This window comes from Furipterus horrens, unplaced genomic scaffold, assembly GCF_987537825.1.
Source record: "Furipterus horrens unplaced genomic scaffold, mFurHor1.1.pri manual_scaffold_8, whole genome shotgun sequence".
In the NCBI taxonomy this organism is placed as follows: Eukaryota; Metazoa; Chordata; class Mammalia; order Chiroptera; family Furipteridae; genus Furipterus; species Furipterus horrens.
Genome location: NW_028327178.1, coordinates 90,242,067 through 90,266,999, shown reverse-complemented (window position 1 = coordinate 90,266,999; position 24,933 = coordinate 90,242,067). Strand labels below are relative to the sequence as shown.

Below are 24,933 nucleotides of genomic sequence, written 5' to 3'. Positions count from 1 at the left end.
GCTTCTTAAACTTTTCAGTTATATCAGCCAATACATTCTCTTTTTGCTTGAGCCAAATGGAATTGGGTTTTGGTCACTTTCTACTCAGAACAGTTCTGATTAATACAAGCTATAGAGGAGAGACATTAGATTTGTTCTGGATGATTCCAGGAATTCTATGGTCTGAAGACAGAAGATACAGGGAGGTAGATTTCAGTGGGCATCAAGAAAAAACTTGATAATGACAGAAGCTGTCCAAAGAGAGGATGGGAGTGTCAGGAGGGAGTTTCTTCTGTCACTAGATTTGCTAGGGCAGGGGTGAGCAAACTTTTTCTTAAAGGGCCATATTATAAATAGTTTAGGTCTTGCAGGCCATATGCCCTCTGCTGAACTACTCAACTCTGCCATGGTGGCTGACATAGATGATATATAAATGAAGGAGCATGGCTGTGTTCCAATAAAACTTTATTTACATAAATAGGCCCATGGGTTATAGTTTGCTGACCCCTGAGCTAGACAATTACTTATTAGAATCATTGGAAAAGAGGGGCAAGGTCATACTGGAAGCAGGGGTAGAGCACCACATTAAATGATTCTTACAGTCCTTTCCAACCTGATCTTTTTGGGGAGGAACATTCTAAGCTTCAACCAACTGACCTATGATCCTTGTTTGGGAATACACCCTGGTTGCAAGCAGAGACCTGCTTGCTTTTGGGCTCTGGGGACCCAAAGTACAGCTGGTGAGACCAAGTGTTCAGTGTCAGCCTTGGAGCTAAGGGTCCAGCAGAGTGCCCAGACCCCTCTCAGTGGCCTGTTCTGTTTGTGTCATGCATGAATCTACCAAAACTTTTGTGGGGCTGTTTGTGTTTTTACTCAGGCCACTTTCTGGGGACTAAAAGCTCTGTGAACACGGCTGAGCAGGGGTGACTCAGGCTCCCTTTCATGCACCCACACGTTACCTATGTGGCTCACACAGCACGAGCAATCCAGATGCAGGCAAAACCCTGGCCCATCCTGTCCTTATTGTGAAGGACTGAATGGTACTAGAATGAACAAGGGAAGGAAGCATCCAGACAGATGCCAGAGGTCCTAAACTTGGGTGTTAAAGGCTATTTCAACATCTTTATTAATTCTTTATTTACCTTATTTATCCTTTTGTGTTCTTTTTTCCTAGCTTCTTGAGGTATTCTCAGTGTCTCTTATTTCCTATTAAAAGCAGTGTAAGGTAGCTTATTTCCTTTAAGTCCCCCTTTGGCTGTATCTCACAGGTTTTGCATGCAATATTCTCATGGTTATATATTCTGAACACTTTTGTCTCCCAAACATACAGAACACAGATTCTCTCTTTCCTAAAAACACACATGTTCTAGAGCAGAGACAGTCCTATACTGTCATTAGTCCCTGCGGTGGTGGGAAAGTAAGATTCAGACACTGGCGTTTTTCCCTAGCACCCTCCTCTCCACCATCCTGCCCTGGAAGGACTAAGGAGCCTTGTTAACAAAATAAAGGTGGTACCTTGTTAACAAAATAAAAGATGGCATAGACCAGGACATAGAATGCAGATCCCCCGGAGACTAGGAAGTTCCTCCACCACCAGCGATAATCCTGAGGAGGAAACAAAAGGGTCAGAACTTCTTCCCCAAGTTTTGCAGTTGTCCAAGGGGCTAAAGACTCTGTGTAAGAACAGTAATATTTGGGGTGAGGGGAATGATTTCTATTTTGACTGAAATTGGTGGTTTCACAACTGTATGCATTTTGAAAAACACACTAAAAAGGGTAAACTTTACTGTTTATAAAATATATCTCCATTTAAGAAAATCAACAACAAAAGAACAGTAATAACAACATGCTGTAAACAAATGCTCCGCACATGCCAGGTACCATCCTATGTGCGATATGTGAATCAGCCGGGTTAATCACTGTAGCTGCCCTCTGAGTCTGGTACTCCTGCTATCCTTATCACATGAGGAAAGCACAGAGACATTAAGCAACTGCCAACCAGAGCTACTAATGAAGGAGCCCGCTGAATAAATGGAGGCTGGGAGAGAGGAAGTGATGTACCTGCCCAAGGCCTCATGGCCGGAAGGAGACCACATGGGAAACTCAGCTTCACTGAGCAATTCAGTGCTGGGCCCAGGCCCCCACCCCCAACTCCCAGCCCTGGCCCCCTTACCTCTGCGCACAGCTGGAAGTACACCATGACGATGCTGATTTGCGAGCAGGACACCACCAAGATGATGAAGACGAGGAACAGGAAGCCAAAAAGGTAATAGAACTGATTCTCCCAGATTGCCTGTGGGCACATTACAGCTGGCCTTCAGCTGGCCTGCCTCTACCCAGTGGCCCTCTGCTGCCATACCCTACCTGTCCTTAGGACACCAGCGCTTTTGTCACCAGGGCAAGAATGGAGACGCCATCAGGATGCCACTGGGGCCTTTGGGCCTGGCATGTGGCTCTGGCTGGTCCCTCCTCCCTGGAGCAGAGGGCAAGCCAGGCTATTCTTAGAAGTGGCTGGGGCATGGCTGACGCTACAATGGGTGGGCCACAGACTGAGGATGGCAGCTTGCCGAAAGCAACAAACCCCACCCCCATCAAAACTACACAGCAGCCACTACCACCCAGGGGCAGCCCACCACATGCCTGCATGCCAGGCAAGCACCATGCTTCATGGGCATTCCCCATGTGAACCTATGCAAGTGTGGACTTTTACAGCTGAACAAGTCGAGGCTCAGTGAGGCTAGTGACTGGCCCAGGGTCATACAAAGAGAATTGAGGTGGTTTCCCTGGGAGGGCAGCCAACGCATCCTCTGACCCTTCTCCTAGGCAGGGCTGGGTGGGTGAGGAGGTCTCAGCAAGGAGGGGCTGGGCCACTCCAGAGCAGCGAATACTTGTCCAGCACTGACTCAGTGTAGGCATTCTCTGTGTTGGGCACTGAGTTAGGTCAGAGAGACTTCAATGGCTGTGAGGAGCCTTACTGCCAGCTTTTGTCTTTGCAGGCAGGCCTGGGATAGGAGCAATTATCATCACAACCACAGCTGTGATTTTTTTTTTTGATCCTCACCTGAGGACATTTCTTTATTGCTTTTAGAGACAGAGAGAGAGAGAAAGGGGGAGGGAGAAACATCAACGCAAGAGAAGCACTGATTGGTTGCCTCTCGTACACACCTGGACCAGGGACTGAGCCCGCAACCGAGGTATGAGCCCCGACTGGGAATTGAACCCGCAACCCTTTGGTTAGAGGACAATGATCCAACCAACTGAGCCACACCGGCCAGGGCCACAGCTACAATTTAACAAGCATTTCCTGAATGCCAGGCACTATGCCTTTTATAGATATCATGCTGCAGCCTCACAATGATCCTAATAATTAGGCCCCATTCCTCCTACTTTCCTGAGAGTTTTGAGTAACTCAAGTAGAGATGTGGAGGAACTTGGAAATAAAAGTGGATGTGACAATATTAGTAATAGTGGTGACTGACCGCAGTATTACTGAAGCAGCTTCTACTTACTGAGCCCTCCCACACCAGACCTTGCACACATGCCACATCTCATTTGACCTTCCAAGCCATCCTGAGAGGCAGGACTCTTACCCCGTGTCAGGGTGAAAAATGGGGGCTCCAAGAAGTTAAATGGCCCATCTGAAATTTCACAGGCAGTAAGAGGCAGGGCACCTAAGTGAAGGGGTAGGGACCAAGCTAGCAGGGCTGAAGGCGGCGTGTGCGGGGGGTGGGGAGCAGACAGCACTACTCACACTGAAGATGAAGAAAAGCTCGATGAACATGGCACCGAAGGGCAGGATCCCGGCCATGAGAATGCTGCAGAACAGGAGGGTTAACGCTGCGAGGAAGCCCGGCCACAGGAGGCCCGAGGCTCCCCACCCAGCCACCCTGGCTGAGAATGCTCCCACAGTGTGGTGGTTCTAATTCTTTCAGCATGCTTTTCTATCATGATAGCCTCTTGAGAGGTAAGTAGGGTCGGCATCGTTCTCTCCATTTAAAAAAATATATATTTTTTATTTATTTACTTTTAGAGAGAGGGGAAGGGAGGGAGAAAGAGAGGGAGAGAAACATCAATCATTTGCCTCTCGCACACTCCCAACCCAGGCATGTGCCCTGACTGGGACTCGAACTGGTGACCTTTCAGTTCTCAGGCTGGCGCTCAGTCCACTGAGGCACACCTACCAGGGCTGTTCTCTCCATTTTATAGATGGGGAAACTGAGGCACGGATAGGCGGGGTGACTCGCGTGAGGTCCAAGTGATGGTTTAACCTATGATACCGCATCTGTCCCCACCCCTCCCCTGTCCTAGTTCCTAGGCCACCACCAAAACTGGCAATAACTCAGTCCTCTTTATCATGAAGTCTATTAGAGCCAGCTGAGCTGCAGAATGCCAGTCACAGCATCCTCGGGTGGAGGGCACCTTCTTCCACATCTTCCTAAGGAGATAGCTCAGAGCAGTGTTGGCCTCACCCACTCCAGAAGGCCCCTGCTGGAGACTCACCCCACAAATCGGTTCATGTACCACCGCTGTTCAGGGATCTGCCGGGGAATCTGGTTGGTGCGCACAGGGTTGTCATAGGGCTGCTTGCGGAAGCCGAAGTAGTAGCCCAGGTAGACGAGGGGCAGGGAGATCCCGAACCACATGCACAGCAGGGCCACCATGGTGGGAAAGGGCACCTGAGGACACAGCACCACAAGGCCCCAGTGAGGTCCTGATGCCCAGGCTGGGGGCTGTGCAGGCAGGAGGAGGACATTCCGGGCTCCCGGGAAGCAGGGGTACAGCAGGGCCACCATGGTGGGGAAGGTCCTACAGACACACCCCCACAGGGCTCCTGGCCAAAACCTCCTGGAGCTGATGCCAGCCATGGGAAAAAGTGGAGTGGCACATGGTGGACCATTTGGGCTCTGAAGGTGGAACCCCAGCATCCCAGATGTTGTCATCCAGGGAGGAAGTGGGGAAAGAACAGGGAAGTAGGGAACTGAGAACATGAAGGGACACTATGTGTTTGGTATGTTACGTGAAGGAAAAAAAACCCTGCACAAATAGTGTGTTCCCATTTTGTTAAAATAAAACCCTACAACATACTACTAAGTAATGAAGCAGGTTATAGAACTGTATGTCTAGAACTCCATTTTAATAAAAACACCCACTATTTGTACGTGTAAGTGCTTAAAAAGACCTATGCCAGAAAGTTAATAGTACTTCCTCAGCTGGAATATGGAGGATTAGAACTGATTTTCATTTTCTTTTTCATCCTCTTCTCTAAAGTCTTATGTTTTTATAAGAATCATGCAAAAAAAGAAGAAATGAATTAATATACGTCAACTATTTAGAATAGGACTTATTCTAAAGAAAGCACCATGTAAATGTCTATTATTTTATAATTTTAAATAACATCATTCGATTTAAATAAATCTTAAAAAAAAGGGAAATGACTGAAAAAACACAGTAAAGATCTACACAGTATTTATCTCTGAGTGGTAGGATTATGGGTTATTTTTGACTTCTTCCTTAACTTCTCTGTACTTTCCAAAATTTCTACAATGAATGCTGGTAATGAGCAGTTGGTAATGGGGAGAAAAATGTTGAAAGACAGAAGGAACACAGGTATAAAAAAAGGGAAGTGAGAGGAAGAGCACAACTCTGTTTTTCCCAAGGGCAGCCTCCGGAACTGGAAGCCTCGCCCAAGGACCTTTCATGAGCCCCTGCAGGTTGAGGGGAGGGGGCTCCATCTGCTGTGGCTGGGAAGGCCAAATGCCTGCCCTACCTCTACCACAGCCTTACATCTGGATCAAGACCCCATCTCCTGACGTTCAGCTGAGTTCATAGTCCTACTCAATGAGTCCTGGGCAGCTGTTAACGACGACTGGGACTGGCAGGATTTCCCTGAGGACAGGACGACCCGAAGGGGCTGGTGTTGAGGCACAGGGACTCCTGGAGGAGAGTGCTGTTTGGAATACTGACCTAATCAACTCACACCAAGCAGCTTTCCCTTGGTTGGGGCAAAGGGAAATTCCCCAGATGGCCCCTGGACTGTGGAAACCTCGGCATAGAGAAGTAAGCTTTGGCTAGCAGTCTGAAAAAGCTCACAGGAAGGCCAGGGCTTGGGCAAAAAGATGGGCAGGGCTGGGGAAACCCCAGACAGCCCTCAGCCCCTAGGGCTGGAAACAGAACTTTGGAGACTCAGAAAAGGGAAGGGAACAACAGGAAGTGAGCTGCGGGAGCAGAGCTGAGCACAGCTGGCCCTCCCTTGGTGGGGAGGGCACTTACCGCTCCTGACGAGTGCTTTCCCCAGATGAAGCAATTCAATATGAAGCAAATGCCGAAAACCACGCCAGGGTACAGCGTTGCTGTCTGGAAGCAAGAGGGACCAAGTTGGGGAGCTTCACTTAGGCCCCCACCCTAGAGGTTCTCAACCCCTCCTTGTCCTCCAGGACTCAAGAATCATTCCCCCTAGAAGGCAATCCCTGATCCCCAGGCTAGGCAGGACTGCTGTTCTCCGTCCAGTTTGTAATTCCATATTGTTGCTACCTAATCAGTGTCTGCCTACCCCACAGATCGGGCAAGAGTGGGCCCTCCTGGTCACTGATGTACTCCTAGACTTAAGAATGCAGCAGCTGCTCAATAAATATTTGTTGAATAAGGAATAAATTAATAACCTTTTTTTTTTTTTTAAGAGAGAAGGAAAGGGAGGGAGAAAGAGAGGGACAGAAACATCGATCAGGGACCAAGTCTGCAACCTAGGCATGAGCCAAAACAGATATCGACCCAGCAACCTTTTGCTTTGCAGGACGATGCCCAACAGGTTAGGACTGAATGAATAACTTACAAACATGTATGTCTGGGTGCCAGCCCAAACTGCCCAGACAGGTGATTAAGCTTTGAGTCTTAGAGGTGCAGGTGCTAAGCTCTACACATGCACCATGCCACCTAATTCTCACTATAGGCCTAGATGGGGACTGAGGACACTGAGGCCCAGCCATGCTAAATACAAACCCCCCTGCCCCCCCCCCCCCCCACAGTCAGTTACGGGTGGAACTCAGGTTCAAACCTAGGCAGTCTGACTTTGGAGCCCGTGCTCCTGCCGCCCTGTGCTGTACCCTATTCAGTCAGAATCTCTTAGGTTGGAGCCTTGGCACGTAGAACCAAAGCCCCAGAACTGCAGTCGCGCCTCCTTCACCGCTGTGGCGCCTGAGCGTCCAGGAGGGTCACTGACCTCAATGCCTGAAGCCCTCTGCAATCTGGCACTCAAGCTCCAGTGCCAGTGTCATCTCTGACCCATAGTCCCCCCAATCCAATAACTGGTCACTGCTCGGGCATGTCCCTGTCCCTTTATGTAGTAGAGTTATCAACGCAGCAGGGTCCCTGCCTCCTGAGTGCTAACGTACCAAGAACCTTTCATGCTCAGTCTCTTCCATCCACACAACCCCCAGAGGCAGGTGCAGCCACCCCCACTGGAGAGATGGGAAAACAGGCTCAGAGGGCTGTTCAAGGTTACCAACCAGGGAAAGAACAGAGCCAGGACTAGGATCTAGATTCCAGAACCTGAGAACTCCCTGCTGGCCACCTTCATCTATCTGAAACCCTCAAGGCCTAGCTCAAATGTCATTTCCTCCCTTCCTGTATATTCCCGCTTTACTCTGCCATGTAGCAGGGAATTACTAATCTGCCTTCCTGGCTGATATTTACGACTGGACACTGACTGATACCAGGGGCAAGAACAGGAAGAGTTCCTGGAGGAAAGACAGATCCACAGATAAGAAATAACATACATGGTGCTACTTGTAGGCACAGATCTATGCAGGCTCCTCTGGGGCACAGAAGAGCACACAGAAAGAGGAGGGGGAGGCAGGCTCCTAAAGGAGTGATGCTGGAACTAGTAAGGATTAAAAAATGAAGTGAGAGAATGGGGAGTGGGGTATGCCCGGGTAGAGTCGATGGCAGAGGCTGGAGGAGAGAAGAGCAATCATACACCCGCACTGCTGCGGGCTGTAGGGGATGCCCACCTGTGAGGGAGTCAGAGCACCAGGGAAGGGTCAGACACTTGCATGGAGACCAGGGAAGCCTAGGATAGCCAAGGGTTGAGGCGAGAGGTGAAGATGCCTAAACTTGGGCAAGAATCCTAGACACGGAGATGGGAGGGAATTCATGGACTATCTGGCAGGAAAACTCTTAACACTTGGTATCAGAGGAGGCGGTGGGGCATGAGGAAGTAGAAGGAGCAAAGGAAGCTATGCAGGTGTCTGGACTGGGGGCCTGGGTGAATGACAGTGCCACCAGATTCAAAGAGCGGGCTTGGGGAAAGACTAGGTCTGTGGGAGACCCACTGGGGAGATCCTGGAGGGCATCTGGTGGGAAACCTTACCAGGGAAGTCTCACCAGGGGAGGAGAAGACAGGGTTTTATGCCTCTGTAGATCACACACAATGTCTTGAGAAAAATGCTTGATGTATCAAGAATTCTGGAACCTTTTTTGATCCTTCCAGAATAATCACTGTTACTTCTCTTCTATACTGAGGGTTTACTGTGTGCCAGGGCTGTGGCAGCCAGAGCTGAGACAGTCTGAGTTTAAGCTCCCCTCCCCCAGGCTTTCTACATAATTTCAGAATGCTGGGACTAAAGGCTCCTCCAAGTTTGGCCCCAAGGGACTCCCTGGTCCTCTAAAGGCCTCACAGCTCCCTGGGAGGTCGGGTTAGCTCCTGGCATCCTTTAATTTCTATGGCCTGATGGAAGATAGAGGGAAGGAGAATAGAGGCAACACAGTCTGGAAAATAGGCTGATGGTGACAAAGGGCCTCCTCTCTTCTGCGCCTTGCTATTGGGCAGGGTGTACCACTCCCAGCAGCCCTGATCAGTTTATGACCTTTTAATTTTCACACTTGGGCTTGGTGGTTAAATTCTATTATTCTGAATCCTCTATTTCTTCTCTTGATTAAGACATCAGACTATGTAGGCTAAATATCACATAAACTCAATCCCCTCACTTTATGGTTGTGGCAACTAAGGCCCTATGAGGTCCTGCGTGCCTGTGGCTAAGAGCCCAGCATTCCTGACCCTCAGGATGTACTCTTCCCTGTCCATCATGCTGCTGCTCGGCCTCTGGCCCTAAAACTCTCCCAGAGCTGGCCCACACTGTTCCTGAGGAGCCCAGGAAGAAGCTTCTCTGCTTCCCACCAAAACTGGGAGGAGGCTGAGGACACTTACACAGAAGGCTCCTTTCTTCCACCGATGGCCTTTTAGAGTGCGGTACAGACGGCCAGCGGAAAATCCACCGAACACCCTGTGGGAAATGGCAGGGATCCACACCAAGGGACCTGTTAGCTGGAGCGCAGCTGCTGAGTGCCAACCCCTGGAGCCCGCTTCGACACACCTACCCCATGAACATGAAGAGGAAGCACGCAGTGGTCATGAGAGCTCCCCGGCTGGAGGGTGACAGCATCCCAAGCATGGCCACAACTATGGAGGGCAGGGAGGGAGAAGAAAGTCAGAGTGGCTGATCACCAGGCCCCATCCCCCATCCCGGGAGGGCTGACATGTCCTGGGCAGATGGGGTAAGATAAGTATACTCCCGTCCTCTCTTCAGAAGACTAGGTCGTAGCTGGGGTTCTGAGGCGCGGCAGGTGCTGGGCCTTGGCTGGCTGCATCTTAACTGCAGCTTGCAACGCACACGGCACTTGCAACCAACCAGGCATTGTGCTGAGAGCATGACGAACACCAGCTCACTGCTCTGCCTTATCAACCCTGAGGTGGAGGTTCATGTCCCCATTTCTTAGATGGGAAAACTGACGCTCACAGGGGTTAAGGTCACAAAGCTTGGAGTTGAGATACAAATTTAGGCATATTAGTTGGTACGAGCTTAGATCTTAAAAGTTCTCATCCCAAGGAAAAAAAAGGGACCAGATGAGGTGACAGATGTTAACTAAACTTATTATGGTGATCATTTCACAATATATACATGCATCAAATCATTTTGTTGTACACCTTATACTAATACAATGTTATAATATGTCAATAAAAAGATGGATAAAATGGTTATTAAAGAATTTTTAGGCAGACTGACTTCAGAATGTAACTATTATGTATTAGTTTCTGGAGGGTTGTTTTGAGAAAAAAAAGATCTGATTTCAGCCCGCATCCTGGTGCTGACTCGGTAAATCACTTAATGCCTGACAGCAAAAGGAAGCCAACCTCACAGCACTGAGTGGCTTCACTGACAGGTGGACATGGGGGGACATCAGCAATGCTGGAAGGCTCTGAGGAGGATCGAGTTACCAGAGCCCAGGGTGGAGAGGACCCACTCTCTGCTGGGATGGACAGCCCAGAGATCCAGACATGCCTCCATCTCCGGGAAGGAAAGCCCACCCTCTCTGACTCAGGCCCAGGCTGCTCGGTGACAGCCTCCCACACCAGGCCACCAGGCCCACTCACAGATGACGATGAGGATCATACAGAAGAGCTGAATGCCTGAGCCCAGCAGGGAGCTGAGGATCATGGGGTACTGGGGTGGCCTGAAGACGTCACCATGCACCAACTTCCACCCAGACTCTTCCATGGTGTCTTCCTACAGCGAAGGGCCAGAAAATGAGGCTGCTTCTTTGGCTCTGGAGAAGTTAGCTCCTATGTACGGACCACGCAAGGGCCTACTCTGACTATGGCTGATGGTTCCCCAGGTGTCAGTCAGCTCTGCTCTGACACAGAAGTGTTAAGAGAACTGTCACATGGGTCAGGGAGGGCACAAACATGAAACTTAGAGCTACATAAAGGGAAAACTCCTCCCCAAATTCCACAAACCTAATGCATGGAAAAATAATGTAAGCATCAACATACTAAAATGTTAACTATGATAGTTTTTGGATGGTGAGATTTAGAAGCAATTTATTTTATTATTTTTATTTTTATCCTCATCTAAGGGCATTTTTTTATTGCTTTTTTAGAAAGAGAGAAAGTGAGGAAGAAAGAGAGGGAGAGAAACATCGATGTGAGAGAGAAAGATCGATTGGTTGTCTTTCGTATGCTCCTTGACTGGGGACTGAACCCACAACCTAGGCATGTGCCCTGACCAAAAATCAAACCCACGACCTTTCCGTCTGTGGGACGATACCCAACCAACTGAGCCACACTGGGCCAGGGCAAAGCAATTTATTTTTTTTAAGATTATAAAAATAATATGTGCTCTTAGCTATATAAAAAAAGTAAAAAAATGTTGGTATATGGCACAATATTCAAATGATCAAAAAGCAGTGTTTACTATAGAAAAATTTTTAAAAATCTACAAAAAATGAACGATATAAAACTCATAAATACTCAAAGATTTCAAAAAGATATAGAAAATAAAATGATTTATATACAATGATACCATTGTTTTCATATATTTCCTTTAGTCCTTTGTGTATGTACATGTGGGAACCGCTTCTTGAGGTTTCTGGAATTGTAACCCCAGCTGTGAACCAGACTTGCCACCCCCAGGTTGTCTTTAAGTTGCAACAGAACACTGGAAGGCTATGCGGGAGACATGGCCAAAGGCCATTCAGAGGGTTTCCATGGCAATTGGATTTAAAGAATGCTTATGCTTTGGAGCTTGCTCTGCTTTTCTTATCTCCTAGTTAACTATAAACAATCTCTAGCAAGGAGTATATGAAACCTTGCACCTAATGCCAGTGTGGCATCAAGATGTTTAATAGACCCTAACACAGACTGGCCACTGTGCCCTCTATATTGATATCTATAATCTGTAACTGTCAACTGTAATCCAGGCGCCTAAAAGCTATTGATGATTTATGAATTTTGACCTTGTACCTCCCATGCATACCCTTCTCAATAAAAAGCATGAGGAATGGAGGTCTTACGCTTTCTCCACTAGAGAGAACAGCCGCCTCCCTACCCCCCAGACAAAATACAGTGTCCTGGATATATTTGTTCCGCCGTGGCCGTGAAACCTCTGCTGGACAGAGTAGTTTCCAACCGAGCTGGGGCGTTGGAGGCAGCTCAGTCTCACCTGGCGCCTGAACGTGGGGCAGGTCAGCCTCATGTATACGTGTATATGTGTATATAATTTGTAAACAATGAAGTTGGTACATTTACTATGTACTTGTTATTTTCAGTTGATGTTTGTGAACATTTTCTTATGCCAACAAATACTCTTTAGAAGTACTATTTTAATGTTTGTATACTTTTTCATTATATAGCCATACCATAATATAACCAATCCATCAGTATAAAATATTGGGCAATATCCAGTGTTTTAAATTATAAATATTTCTAGACCAGGTCTTTGTGTTTCTGATGCTTCCCTTAGAAACATTCTAAGAGTTACTGGGTCAAAACAAGCTATTTTACAGTATGTACTGTATTATATGTACTGCCAATTAATTACTTTTCAGAGAACTATCACTTTACACTTGCATGGGTGGCACAGAAAAGTGTTTATCTTATGTTAACTTGCAAAAGTTAGTTATACCTAAAAATAAAAGTTGATACTATTTTGAATGTCCAAAACTGTCTTCTCATGATTTTTTGAATCTGCAGTTTTGAGGGTTTATCTCTGAGGTGATCAGTTTTCCATGTTTACTAGCCATGTACAGTTCCTGATCTATAAATTCTTTGTTCATTATCACATTAGAGACTTCAGATTTTTTTAAAAGAACAAGATGGGTTTTATAACAATTCTTTTAACTGTGTAACCTTTTATCAGTTTTAAAATATTTAATGTCAATTTCATCAAGGTTTTTTTTTTCTTCTGTGATTTCTTTCATTGTTTTATGCATAGAAGTTAGAAAGCCTATCCTCATCATTTTGGGTCATTAAACATTTTTTTCCTGTTAAACATTTTACTCTATAAGTAACACACACACACACACACACACACACACACACACACACACACCCCTTTCTGGTCTGGCAGACCTAGAGCCCTACTGCTAACTGCCCTCCCTCTCCAAGTCCATTCCTCCCCAGCCAAGACCTCGTACAATGTCATCCTCTTTGTTATAGTTGGCGATATCCTTTCGGAGGGTGCGGATGATAATCATGCTCAGGATGCCTGAAACAAACAGGAGAGGGAGAGTCGTCAGCACTACCAATCAAGTCTCCTGTGCTGTATGTTCTCCTGGGATTGGCACTTCACTGAGGGATGACTGGCATGTGTGGCTTCCTCCAGTGAGAACTGGCTATACAGCTGCCTTGGATCCACTCCTGGGCATAGCTCCACTCCAGCTACTCTGGCAGCAGTTCACAAAGAGCTCCCCCCTAGTTAGGGGAAGGAAAGAGCTGCTGGAATGGGTACAGGCAGCCATAGGACATTGCTTTTTATTCCAGGGAGAACAGGATCACAGCTACTCCATGGCCTGGTCCTACCAGCTTCTCCAGCCTCATCTCCTCCCAGGCTCCCCTCCTCTACTCGCCCCTGATTCTTTGCTGCTTTTGTTATCAGTTCACAGCTGCATTGCCCTCTCACCTCCATGCCTTTACCCAGGCTATCGTTTGCCTGGAATGCCCCACTCTGCCCTGACTGACTCCTACCCAGGCTTTAAGACTCACCCCAGCCATTCAGAGCTCCCTCCCCCGCCTCAACTTGTATTTTCACACCCCCGTTTACCTCTTCAGGCAGCACAACATAGTGGTTAAGACAATGGGTTGTATGACCTCAAACTAACTTAACTCATGGGACTTCAAGGATTGACATGCTTATAAAGTGTATATTAGCACAGCAGCTGAGCCCTGGGTTAAATGTTTATTATATTAAACAGTAACTAGTATTACCTTTACTTCTTATATGACACTGAAATGATCGGTTTCACTTTACCTCTACCCATCACCCTGCCCCCTGCTCACCACCCTCTTGCCATCCCACTGCAGGGCAGAGACCCTTGCTGGACCAGTCTTTCCCTGGTTCTTCAAATGGTGGCTCCTCCTCATTCAGAGAGGTATTCTCTAAAGTAGCCTTCACCTTTTCCTCAGGGCTATGTATTGGCCACCTTGTTTATCTGCTTCATAGTACTGACCTCTCCACTAGTTCTTTGTTTTTTTCTCTCTCTCCCACCACCAGAATAGACTCTGAGGGCAGAAACTGGGCTGGGTCTGCTCACCACCATACCCCAGCATGTGGCATGGTGCCTGCACAGAATGTGCAACAACAAAGTCTTGCTGACTGAACGTGTACATGAGGGGTACCCATCCCCTCTAGGAGTTCTCCAGAGGAGAGACCCAATATTGTTCACCTTTGTGTACCTGACGCTTGCCGCAGGGCCCTGAGGCCTGTTTCTGACCCATGCTTGGCCCCAAGAACACCTGAGAAGTCCTGTAAGTGATGTGATGCCTCAGGCCCTTATCCCTCACTCCCTTGTCCTCTCCACCCTCCAACCCACAGATCTCTCACCTGATAGGAAGAAGACCACAACTACGGAGTTAATGATAGAAAACCAGTGGATCTGCACGTCACTCATAGTCAGGTAAGTGTCCCAGCGAGAGGCCCATTTGATGTCACTTTCCTGGTGGGGGGAGTAAGCACTTAGAAGTCCTGCTAGACCGCTCCTGCCAAGACCAGAACCCTCCCCCCCTGCTGTGGGCTTCAGCCCCTTCTCACCTCCCAGTGTACAGAGTAGGTGAAGTACAGCTGATTTTCCTTGGTGGGGTCAATTTCTTGGGGCGAGGAGTTGGTACCCTCAGGCAGGGTGCATGAACTCTTCTCATCTACTTTGAGGTCTGTGAGAGACAGAGACTCAGTCTGTTCCTGTGGGGGCCATTGCTACCACCCAGGGCTGTTCTGCAGGGTGCCTTCAGGAGCTGCCTGAGGGGATGGCATGCTGCTGGACCCGGGGTCTGAGTGCAGACTGGGAGAACAGCTTCGCAGAGTCCTGACCTTCCAAAGGGTCTTAGGGGCTGCAGAGGTGAGTGTCGGGGAGGGATCTGAGTCCCTCATTTAACCAATCAATCTTCCTTCACTCAATTCAAACATTCACTTACCATCCCATCAGTCCCATTCAACATGCAAAACAACATGGACTCATTCTGTCAGATGTTTACTCATTCACTTAGTCCCCAAAGTTCTGGTACTTTAGTCATCCACTCACTCAGATGCCTCCTTCATTCATACTGTTATCTGTCCATTTATTCAATGCAGATACTGTGCTGGAAATAAAATGATGGGAAAAGCAAAGTCTCTAACCTCAAATAGCCATGGAGGAGAGAGAATGTCAAAATATTCACATAATAAATGTAAAGCTGTGCTCATGACACTCACAGCGGAGAGGCAGTATGGAGCTCTGAAAGTCTAGGATGTTTTATATGAGACTTTCGTGTATGATTTTATTTGAAAACTAGGTTCCACAGCTTAAAAACAAACCAAGAACCCCAACCCCAACACCCACAACCACTGTGGACAAAAGGCCAGGCCTCCCAAATCAAAGTGCATCCTGTGGTAAGCAAGTGCTAACACGTGAGCCTGGACCAAGTCTGCTGACCCTGGGCCAATTTCGGTCCACACCAATCACTTACACAGAGGATGAGAAATACAGAAACTGGTTGCTTGATAACTCTGTATAGTCCATTGCCCCTTTTTCTTCAACCCAGGCGGAGCTGGCTGGTTCTTATGAGAGGCCTAAGCAAGCCTCAAGTGGTTATTTGGTCACGGCCAAGTCACCAACCTCTCGGAGCCTCTGCTTCCTCACCTATAATCATTAATATATCGGGGGGCTGCCAGTGGTGGTAAATTGGTAAGGTGCCAGGCAAGGATACAACAGATACCAGTTCTCCCCTGGTCCCCCATCTTCTCTAATGAGAATGCAGTGACCCTACCTTGGCTGGGCCACAATGCCACATTGGGGGCTATCAGCTATTTAAGGAATCAAGTAGGAGAAGACCCTGGGTGTAAAAGCCCAGGCCCATCCACCAGCCCTGCCCCTCTGGCCACACCTCCCCACTCACCCTCCAGCCTGATGCTCTGGGGAATCACCTCGAAGCGGACGACACGGTATGTGTGCTCCTGGTCCTCTTCCAGGTCCTCTCGGTGGTAGTAAAGGATGAACGAGAGGTGATTGTGCAGGTAGATCTGGAACAGACCAACGAGAAAACAAAATAACCAGGAGCCAAGAGACAACCAGGAAATCACTCTGGGAGACGCCCCTAGGTATCAGGTCACTCCCCCTGTCCAACAGACCAGTTGTCCCAACCTTCCAAAAACAATGCTCTCACAGCTCTCCTGTGCTCAGAAACCCTCCAGGGCTCCCTAGGGTTTACCAGACGCAAGCCATCTCTAAGCCTGGCATTCAAGGCCTTCCAGCAACTGATTATCATCATTTCACCTTGTCTCCCCAATCCCCCCTGCCCCATGAACAGTCTCCACACCACAGCTCTGTTCATGGCATTTGCTTCGATTAGAATGCTGCCCTGACCCCATTGAGCTCAAGCCTACCTGTGTTTTAAGGCCCATGTCCTCAGTGAAAACCTGAATGCACACTGAGCTCCCTGTGAACTGCTCTGGCATCAACAGTCATGGCAGCGGCATGGGCAGTGAATGGTACGGGACTTAAGATTCAGGGCCATACACTGTCAGTTCTCTTCCCAATTATGACAGAAGCCCTTTGAGGGCAGGAGCTGTACCTCAAAAGAAATGTTTTTGTCCTTAGATATTTTTGGAGGGGTTTAATCTTATATGTATGGAATCTCGAGTTTTTAGGGACTGTGCCTTCCACCTCCTGGGTACTATCTGCCAGAGCCTTGCCCAAAGGGCCGGGAGCAACCTGCCTCAGCCAGCACCAACTTTTCTATCAACATTATAAGCCTAGAGCTAAATATTTCCCTCTCCTTTGTGGTCCCAACTGCTCGTGACTTTGGGGAATGGCTTCCAAGTCCTCTGAGCACACCGAGACACTCTACCTTGTTGCCTTCTGTGAAGCCAAGTCGGTAGCCATGTTCAAACTGCACCTCTTTCTCCTTCTTGTCATCACCGTTGCGGCTGGAATAGAGCTCCAGTCGGGTGGCCACAGGCAGGTTGTCGGCAATGCTGGAAACCCAAGGCCTCACTCAGTCCTCTGAACCACCTCTCCCGTCAGTGCCCTCCCCAGTGCGAACTGAGGCTGGCAGGGAGCAGGGGACGACTTACAGGTGGACATAGTAGTCCTCTGTGATCCGCTCTGCCACAAGCCGGCTCTTTTCCCGGTTTAGGGTCACTGGTTTGTTGGACTCGCTGCACAGAACCTCACACTTCTTTTCGCTATTCATGAGAACCTGGAAAGGGGTGTTGACAATCCGGTCCCCTCTCAGCACCTCTCCTGCCGTAAGAGAGACAGATGGAGCTCAGAGCTTCAGCCCTGAGGATGCTGAGGTCAGCAGCACCACGGAGACCCAGGACTGACTTGCAGGGCCATCATCGGCACCGCAGCCCGGCACTCCATGCTCTGCGCCACTTGTTCAGGCTCAGCTGGCACCTCGGACTCCCACTCATTGCCCTCTCCTCCCTTTCTGTGCTCTAGCACCACCAGACTCTTCTGAGCTCATCAAACATGCCATTTCGTTCCATGCCTCTGAGCCTCAGGTCACTTCCTTTGCCTTGGAGTGCCACTGCCCACCCCAAGTTTCTGAGAAACTACTCCTCACTCTTCCAGCTCAGCTTCTCTCTCACCGGTGGAAAGCCCTTCCTGACTTCTTCAGGACAGAGCCCCTCACTCCCTCCTCTGATTTCCCTCTGCACCGAGGACGTATCACACAGCGGTGAGGAGAGAGGGCCGCCTGCTCCTGAACGCTGGCTCTGCCACTTACTCACTTACCAGTCTTGGTAAGTCATTTAACCCTACTGAGCTTCAATTTCCTCACCTGTAAAATGAGGACAATAACAGCGCCCACCTCTCACAGGATTACAGAGAAATAAAGTACCAGTCATAGAGTGCACAGGCAACAAATACTATTTTTTAAAAGATTTTATTAATTTATTTTTAGAGAGAGGGGAAGGGAGGGAGGAAGAGAGGGAGAGAAACATCGATGTGAGACAGAAACATCAATTGGTTGCCCCTTGTACACACCCCAGTCGCAACCCAGGCATGTGCCCTGACCAGGAACCGCACCAGTGGCCTTTTGCTTTGCAGAACAACACCCAGCCAACTGAGCCACACCTGTCAGGGCAACAGATATTATTTTCATCAGCAACATCACCTCTGTGCCTTTTCTTATGTCAATAAATGTGACTTTGCATAGTGTTGCTATATCAAGTTTCTGTCTCCCTACCTGACTGTGAGTTTTTAAAGGCAGACAGTGTTTCTTATTTATCTCTGTGTCTGCAGATCCAGATTCAGGCATGGAAGGAATCTGGGTAAAATCCAGCCCCTGAGATATTTAGCTAAAGCATCTTTTTACTTAATAACTGGCACACCCCTTGAGTACTGGCTTCAGAGTAACCTGCTGCCAGATGTCATGCTCACAGGCACCACATAGTTAGGGACTGTAGCTAAACTCAATGGTGTTTACATTCTGTGCCATTCTAGCAATGCTGCTGTGATGCCATGAAACGGGGCAGGCCAAAGGAGGCTGACTAAAGCCAACAGGCAGGACTGACACTCGCCTACCATGTGGACTCACTTGATCTGGCGGTCTCTGCCTAGTCATTTACTTGCTCATTCATTTCCAAACAGGTACCGGGTATTGGCTATGTCCTAGGCCACACAGACATAATGTTGAACAGGCACACACAAGGCTTCAGGTCTAATGGGAAGACAAACTTGATCACATATTCAGGATAACGAGAACATATTGTACAACAAGAGGAACTTGCTCTAGATATGGGGGAATGGGTCTAGGAAAGTTTCCCTGAGGAAGTGATGCCTGATCTGAACTATAAAGGAAAAGAAGCGTTAACTAGGTAGAAAGATGAGGGAAGAATATTCTAGACAGAAGGAACGGTATGTGCAAAGGCCACTTGGCAGGGGGAAGCATGTAAAATCAAGAGACCTATGTGGTTGCAATGTAGAGAGCAACGCGAGGTAAGTTGGAGAGATGGGCCAGAGCTGGGTCTGAGGGGCTGTGGACCACACTGGAAGTCTGAACTTCCAGAGAGCAATGAAAGCCAATGAAAGGTTTCTAACAGGGGTAAAGGAAGACATTGTCTCATTCTGGTTACAGAAAAATCACTCTGGATGTTTTGTGAAGAAAACAAAGAAGATGGAAGGGCTGACGGCAGTCTGTCATGCAAGTGAGCAGTGACGATGGCTGGATGAGAGGGTGTGGGAGGGTGGAGACAAGCTGACAGGCCCAGGAGCTACTGAGGAGGTGCACCCTAGGGGGCCTGGTCCTGACTGATACAAGGGATGGGTGAGGAGTGGTGTGTATCAGAAAGACGGAGGTTTCTACAACCAGGTGCTAGGTGAGAAGACAGGAAGTATAGCAAATTTAGACTGAAGGCATTTTTCGTTTGTCAGTAAGGCGCAGAGCAGAGGTCAGCACTGATGCAAGCTGTGAGTTGTTAGCAAAGAGACGGCAGGGCCACAAGTTGAGGAAGAACTTCCTGATATTTAGAAATTTAATTTAAACCAAGAAAGAAGACATACTGGTCCTCTTTCTAATATGGGAGTATTCCTTTTACCTTTAAAACCATGAGCAGGTAGCCAGCCAGGGTAAATGAGCAACAAGCTGTGAACGTGGACCCTCTAAGAGTCTGAGGTTGTACTCCAGGACATCTGCCACAGATGCTCCAACACACACACCAGCGTGAGGATAATCATGAGTACAACTCTCAGAAAGCCCACGGAGCCTTTCTGGAGAAGACAGCCTGGGACAACAGAAAGAATCTGGCCTTAAGAGTTTAAAAAAAAAGACAACCAAAAAACTTGGGCTAATACCTCAGTTTCTCTACCAACTGACCACACGACCCTGAGCAAGTCTTTCAAACTCTTGAAGCTGCCGTTCCTTTTCCTATGGTATACGGCATCATATTTGATTTTGGAGTTATTATAGGAATAAACTAAGATAATGTACAGAGTAAAGTACCTAAGGGTATGGCCAGAGTTCCTGCGTTCTGCCACTACTAGGTGAGGGACCTAGGGCAAGTGACTTCACCTCCTTGTGCCTCAGTCCCCTTATCTATGATAAGGGAAAAGTAAGAGTAGCTACCTAATAGATTTGTTGTGAGAATTAACTAAGTTAAAACACAAAAGTGTTTAGAAGAGTGCCCAGCTCATAGGAAAAAACCCTGTACGTATTAACAGCGATGATGATGATAATGTAGAGTACAAGGCTTATAATCCAACAGGCTTTCAATCAAGGATGTTTCTGTTCCATTCAGTAGGACACTAGGTCAGAAGGGGCAGAGAGGGGACCGTAAGATCTGACCCTCTGCTCAAAGATCCCCTAGGCCATGAAGGGAGTCACGACACAAAGACACAAAGACAGAATGAAATACAATATGGCAGGATAACTTCTGTACACAAAAGTTTCTATTTCTAGGAGGGAGGACCATTTCCCCAGCTTCATGGAAGATGAGGCAGAAGCTCAGAAAGGTTAAGGTCACCTAGTATCACACTGAAGTGGGCACAACTGCAGAGCCTGGGCTGCTAACAAATCCACACCAGCCCACCAGGGAAGAGAGGGGCTGCTGCGAGGGGCCTGGTGTCAGGAAGCCTGGCAGAGCAAGCTGGTCAGGCTTCCCAGGTAGACAGACAAGATGGCCAGAGCACGGTATGGTGTGGAGAGAAAAGCCAAGGGTTAGAAGCGGGCAGGAGGAGGAGCCCAGACAGCCAGTGGAAGTCAGCCCAGGCCGCAAGACCAATTTCTCTTCAACAGTATAAGGCAAGACTTAAAGACAGGCGGTGCTGCCCGCTTTTGGTTCAACAGGCTCCAAGGCCTGCCTCCCACTGACCTGGGACACCCAATACCTGGCAGTAGATACACTTGTCAGTGAGGGGTTCTGGAAACATCTGAGCCATGGGTAGCCCTGACAGAGAAGGCAGCCCTTTCATGGGCCTGCTCAAGAACCAGTTCTCTCCTTTTTCCTTTCTAAGATCTAAGAGAATAGTTAAGTCTCTTATGCTCTTTGAAGTCAGGGAGAACATCTTTCCCTATTTTCATCTCCAGGCCTTATCACTGAGACAGGCACAGAAATAAGTACTCATAGGCGTGTCCCGAATAGATGCCTCCAAATATCTTTTCCTTTAAGCCTGAAATTATGCCAAATAGAGAATTATCTGAACTAGAATAAAACAGCTGCTACTTATGGAACACCTGTGCCAGACGCTGCCCTGGGTGCCTCACACGTTATTTGAGGTGAGTCTTGCACAGCATAACAAGAGCGATGGTGATGTCTCTGCTTCCTTTAGGGCCAGAGGCGATCACTCACGCTTTTGATTAGCCGCAGAGCAGGTTACAGAAACCACGAGAGAGAAAAAGGTATGATTATTTAGAAATCAAGGGAGAACCAATCTGAACAGTAGAAGCCAAGGGCTCCAAGTCTGAAGCCTGACTACCTGATTCTAAGCCTAGCTTACATGTTGATTCAGTTTAACCAGAGGCAAGTCACTTCACCTATAACATGGGGATAAAAATAAAAGCTACCTCCCTAGGGCTGTTATGAGGATTGAATGAGCTAATATGTATGTAAACTATGCAGAACATGTCCAGCACATAGTGTTACATAAGCGTAGTTATTGTCATTAGGAAAAGATCGGGTTTCCATTGGGACAGGTTGACAGTAGTGAGAGAAGAACTTACCCAGATTCTCTGCTTTGTAGGTTATTTTTAAGGGCTGGCAGAAGGGCAGTGAGTAGTACTCATAAGGTAGCTGGGTTCGAGAGCTGGTGAGCTTCACCGCCTAGTGGGAGAAGAGAGGCCATTATTCCTCAATCCAGACTGTTTTAATAATCCTCCCTGGTACCCACACATCTTTGGCATACTTGGTAATATTATCTAAGAGGCAAATGAACTTCTGCAGACATATCTGAAGTATACGATATACTCTACTGCCCTCAATTATGAATTATTTCACATTTCATTAGGCTTACTAGACTACATAACAGACTGTGTTTAAATCACAAGCAAATTCAATATATACTGCGGGTTTTCAACATGCTGATATCCTATGACCCTATTAATTTCACTTCTGGGCATCCATCCTTCCTAAGGAAATAACTCCAAATGAGGAAGACATTTAGGAACAAAGAGGTTTACTTCTTATTCATAATCATAGTGGTCTTTGACTTCCAGTTCCTTGAGCCCGTCATGCTGCTTGTAAATGATGCCACAAATGAGAATGCTCTGTAGCAATTTGAAATTTTGATAATACCTAAAATTTGGTGGCAAACAAAGGCACACGTACATGAGAATATGTCATGTGGATGGCCCTTTGTGACTTTGTCTTCTGCTTCTCCTTTTGAATGATATGATGCTCAGGACAGAATAACAACTTCATTTTCACGCAATCTCACTGCTTTACTTTTGCATAGAGCAGTAAAAATGTGGTTCACATCAACATGGTAATGAAGCAAGAAATGTAGATTTATTTTAATAGCAGAATTTATTTTAACTTTATATGTTCTGCTAGCTCTCTTTATAGCATCATTAAGAATATGAAGGATGACTCAAAAATTTCAACTATACGTTATTTTGTCTATGGGGGACTGATGGAGGTGTGAGAAGGCGGAGTATTCTCTACTGTAAACACCTCACAAAAAAAGACTAACAGACCAAAATATTAAGAATGTATACTTGGGTGATGGTAGAGGGCAGTACATTTAAGTGGGAGTCCTTTTACAAGGTTACACCCTTTCCCTGGTAGCAATCCGTATCCAATGACTGGTCCATGGGGGGGATAGAGAGCTGGTCCTCTTGCTTCAACTTGGAACCACTCCGAAGGGCCAGCCATTCCAGTTCCAGAGCTTCCCACAGGCCTCAGTTGTACCACAGCTCAACGTCTCCCTCTGCCCAGTCCCACTTCCCTCCCTCTCGCCAAGGTGCTGACCCTCAATACGCTTTTTTCTTTTTTAACAGATACATAGGTTGGTCAAAGTCTTAAAAACAATATATCCACAAAATGTATTTCCCCCTGACGTTGCGAACATTTATAAGTAACTGCCATCTAATGTTCATTATGAAATATGAAATCAGAGTCTCCCCAATACATCTCCTGCACCAAATCTCCACCTTAAGAGTTTGTTTCCTAGGAAACCAGATCCAATAAGATCGACCAACTGCCAGCCTTTCTTGGGGCTCTGGGAATGCCACCAACAGTCCACCGTTCTGGAGACATAATCAAGAACCCAGCCTGCCCACGGCCCCTGGTCAACCATTTTTAAGTGATTCTCTTCTACTCTCCATCCCTGCCACAGCTGACTGACCCACAAATGGGGATCTAGCCTGAGAAAGTGAGGGAGCCCAACTGGAAAGCCTCTCTCTGGATTCTGATTTAGGACAATTCTTCTTAAATTCTTATCACTCATGTACCAACTTGCCCTATCTACTTACCATTTATTCTACTATTTACTTGGATCTGAGTCATTTTTCAGTAAATACATTTGAGAAGCAAACATTATATCAGTATTAAAAACAGAAAATCAACAACCACAGCCATGAAATTATGAGTTGAAGTGCTAGCTATATTTTCTAATATACATTAAAAAAAGTTATTAAGATAAAATATATTTGTCAACCACTTAAAATCATCTCATATACCACCACTTAGATATGCAGCACACAGTTTGAAGATACTGAACTGAAGAATGTAGCTGGTGGCAGAAGCTAAAATTGTAAAAAGAGGTCATAATAAGCTGTATATATACAGATGATATAAGTTATGCAGGGTAAGCTGGTAAGAGAGGAAACGGAGCAGATGAAAGAGGAAGGCAGAGATGTCATAGAGGCGGCAGGCTGAGAGAGACACAGACACAGAAAGAAATGGAGATGAGAGAGGGAGGGGGCAGGGAAGGAAGACATGTGAGAGTGAAAGTGAGCGGAAAAACAGAGACACAGACAATGAAGATTGGGGGGAGGGGGGCGGCACACATGGAGAGAACACACTCACACAGGCAGAGATGCCCAGCTCCTGAGGCACTTGACTTCCAGCCTGTGCAGCTCGCAGTGAACCTCTTAACCCTGATTCCCAGGCTAACTGGCACTGGTCTTTGTTTTCTGCAACCACAGGAGCGATATGAGCAGCTCACTATGGTCCTCCAGCCACTGTCCAGCAGAAGCTCCAGCAGCCCAGGATACACTTACCTTGATTTCTACAGGGTCATTCTGGTGGAAGTTCATTGGTGCGACCCCAGGAACATAGAAGGCTCTTGTTTCACACATGAGGGAGAGAAGTAGCAGGGACCACGGCAACCAATCCTGCTTGGAAAAAGAGAAGCTGAGGCTGGACTGAGTGAAAGAAGTGAACATGCCCCTGGGGCAGGCCAAGTCACAGTACCTTTATGTCTGCTTTAACGGACCCAGTCTTGTCCCTACTCTGGGAAGCCTGAGACCCTTCTAAGTGCTGCCTCCTAAATGAGTGAAGTAATTAACTGGGGCAGAAGGGAAGACTGTAATACCGGAGCCACATTTCCCCACTTCTGGAGCAATGTTCTTGTAACCATTTCATATTGTATTACTCTCCCGTGGAGATGGTGGGGAATAAAGCTCCAGTGTTCCATTAATTCCCATTTTTCTATAGAGCAACAGGCTTGCTTTGCCAGGAAGCTCCTCCGTTACCAATATATTTTCCCATAAGCCTGACAGCAAGCCCTTCTCTACCGCTCAAGGCCATCGTCTCTACTGTTGCCTCAGCCAGAACCCCCTCCCTCAGATACCTGCATGGTTCATCTCATTCTCTCTCAAATGTAACTTCCTCAAAGAAGCCTTCACTGACTATCCTACCTAAAATAGCATCCTCAGGGCTCCTATTACCCCTTTCTCCAACTCCCTACTCCGTTTCTCCCCACAGACTTATCTACTTGACACGTACAATATGTATTTGTTCGTCTGTGTATAATCTGTCCCCTTCGCTT

At 47.4% G+C, this 24,933-nt stretch overlaps 1 protein-coding gene across 1 annotated transcript in view; it reads right to left on the bottom strand.

The window, feature by feature from the left end:
* TM9SF4 (transmembrane 9 superfamily member 4) overlaps positions 1–24,933 on the bottom strand; it is a 33,017-nt gene that overhangs the window by 2,125 nt on the left and 5,959 nt on the right. Inside the window, exons 2-17 of the mRNA XM_090286212.1 lie at positions 24,164–24,277; positions 21,665–21,764; positions 17,076–17,244; positions 16,850–16,976; positions 15,899–16,022; positions 14,559–14,677; positions 14,352–14,463; positions 12,946–13,016; positions 10,406–10,538; positions 9,352–9,433; positions 9,182–9,257; positions 6,250–6,333; positions 4,480–4,655; positions 3,731–3,794; positions 2,153–2,272; positions 1,495–1,584 (exon numbers count right to left, since the gene is read on the bottom strand). Of these exons, the coding sequence (XP_090142338.1) occupies positions 1,495–1,584; positions 2,153–2,272; positions 3,731–3,794; positions 4,480–4,655; positions 6,250–6,333; positions 9,182–9,257; positions 9,352–9,433; positions 10,406–10,538; positions 12,946–13,016; positions 14,352–14,463; positions 14,559–14,677; positions 15,899–16,022; positions 16,850–16,976; positions 17,076–17,244; positions 21,665–21,764; positions 24,164–24,241 (1,725 nt within the window). The 5' untranslated portion in view covers positions 24,242–24,277. The remainder of the gene's footprint in view (positions 1–1,494; positions 1,585–2,152; positions 2,273–3,730; positions 3,795–4,479; positions 4,656–6,249; positions 6,334–9,181; positions 9,258–9,351; positions 9,434–10,405; positions 10,539–12,945; positions 13,017–14,351; positions 14,464–14,558; positions 14,678–15,898; positions 16,023–16,849; positions 16,977–17,075; positions 17,245–21,664; positions 21,765–24,163; positions 24,278–24,933) is intronic.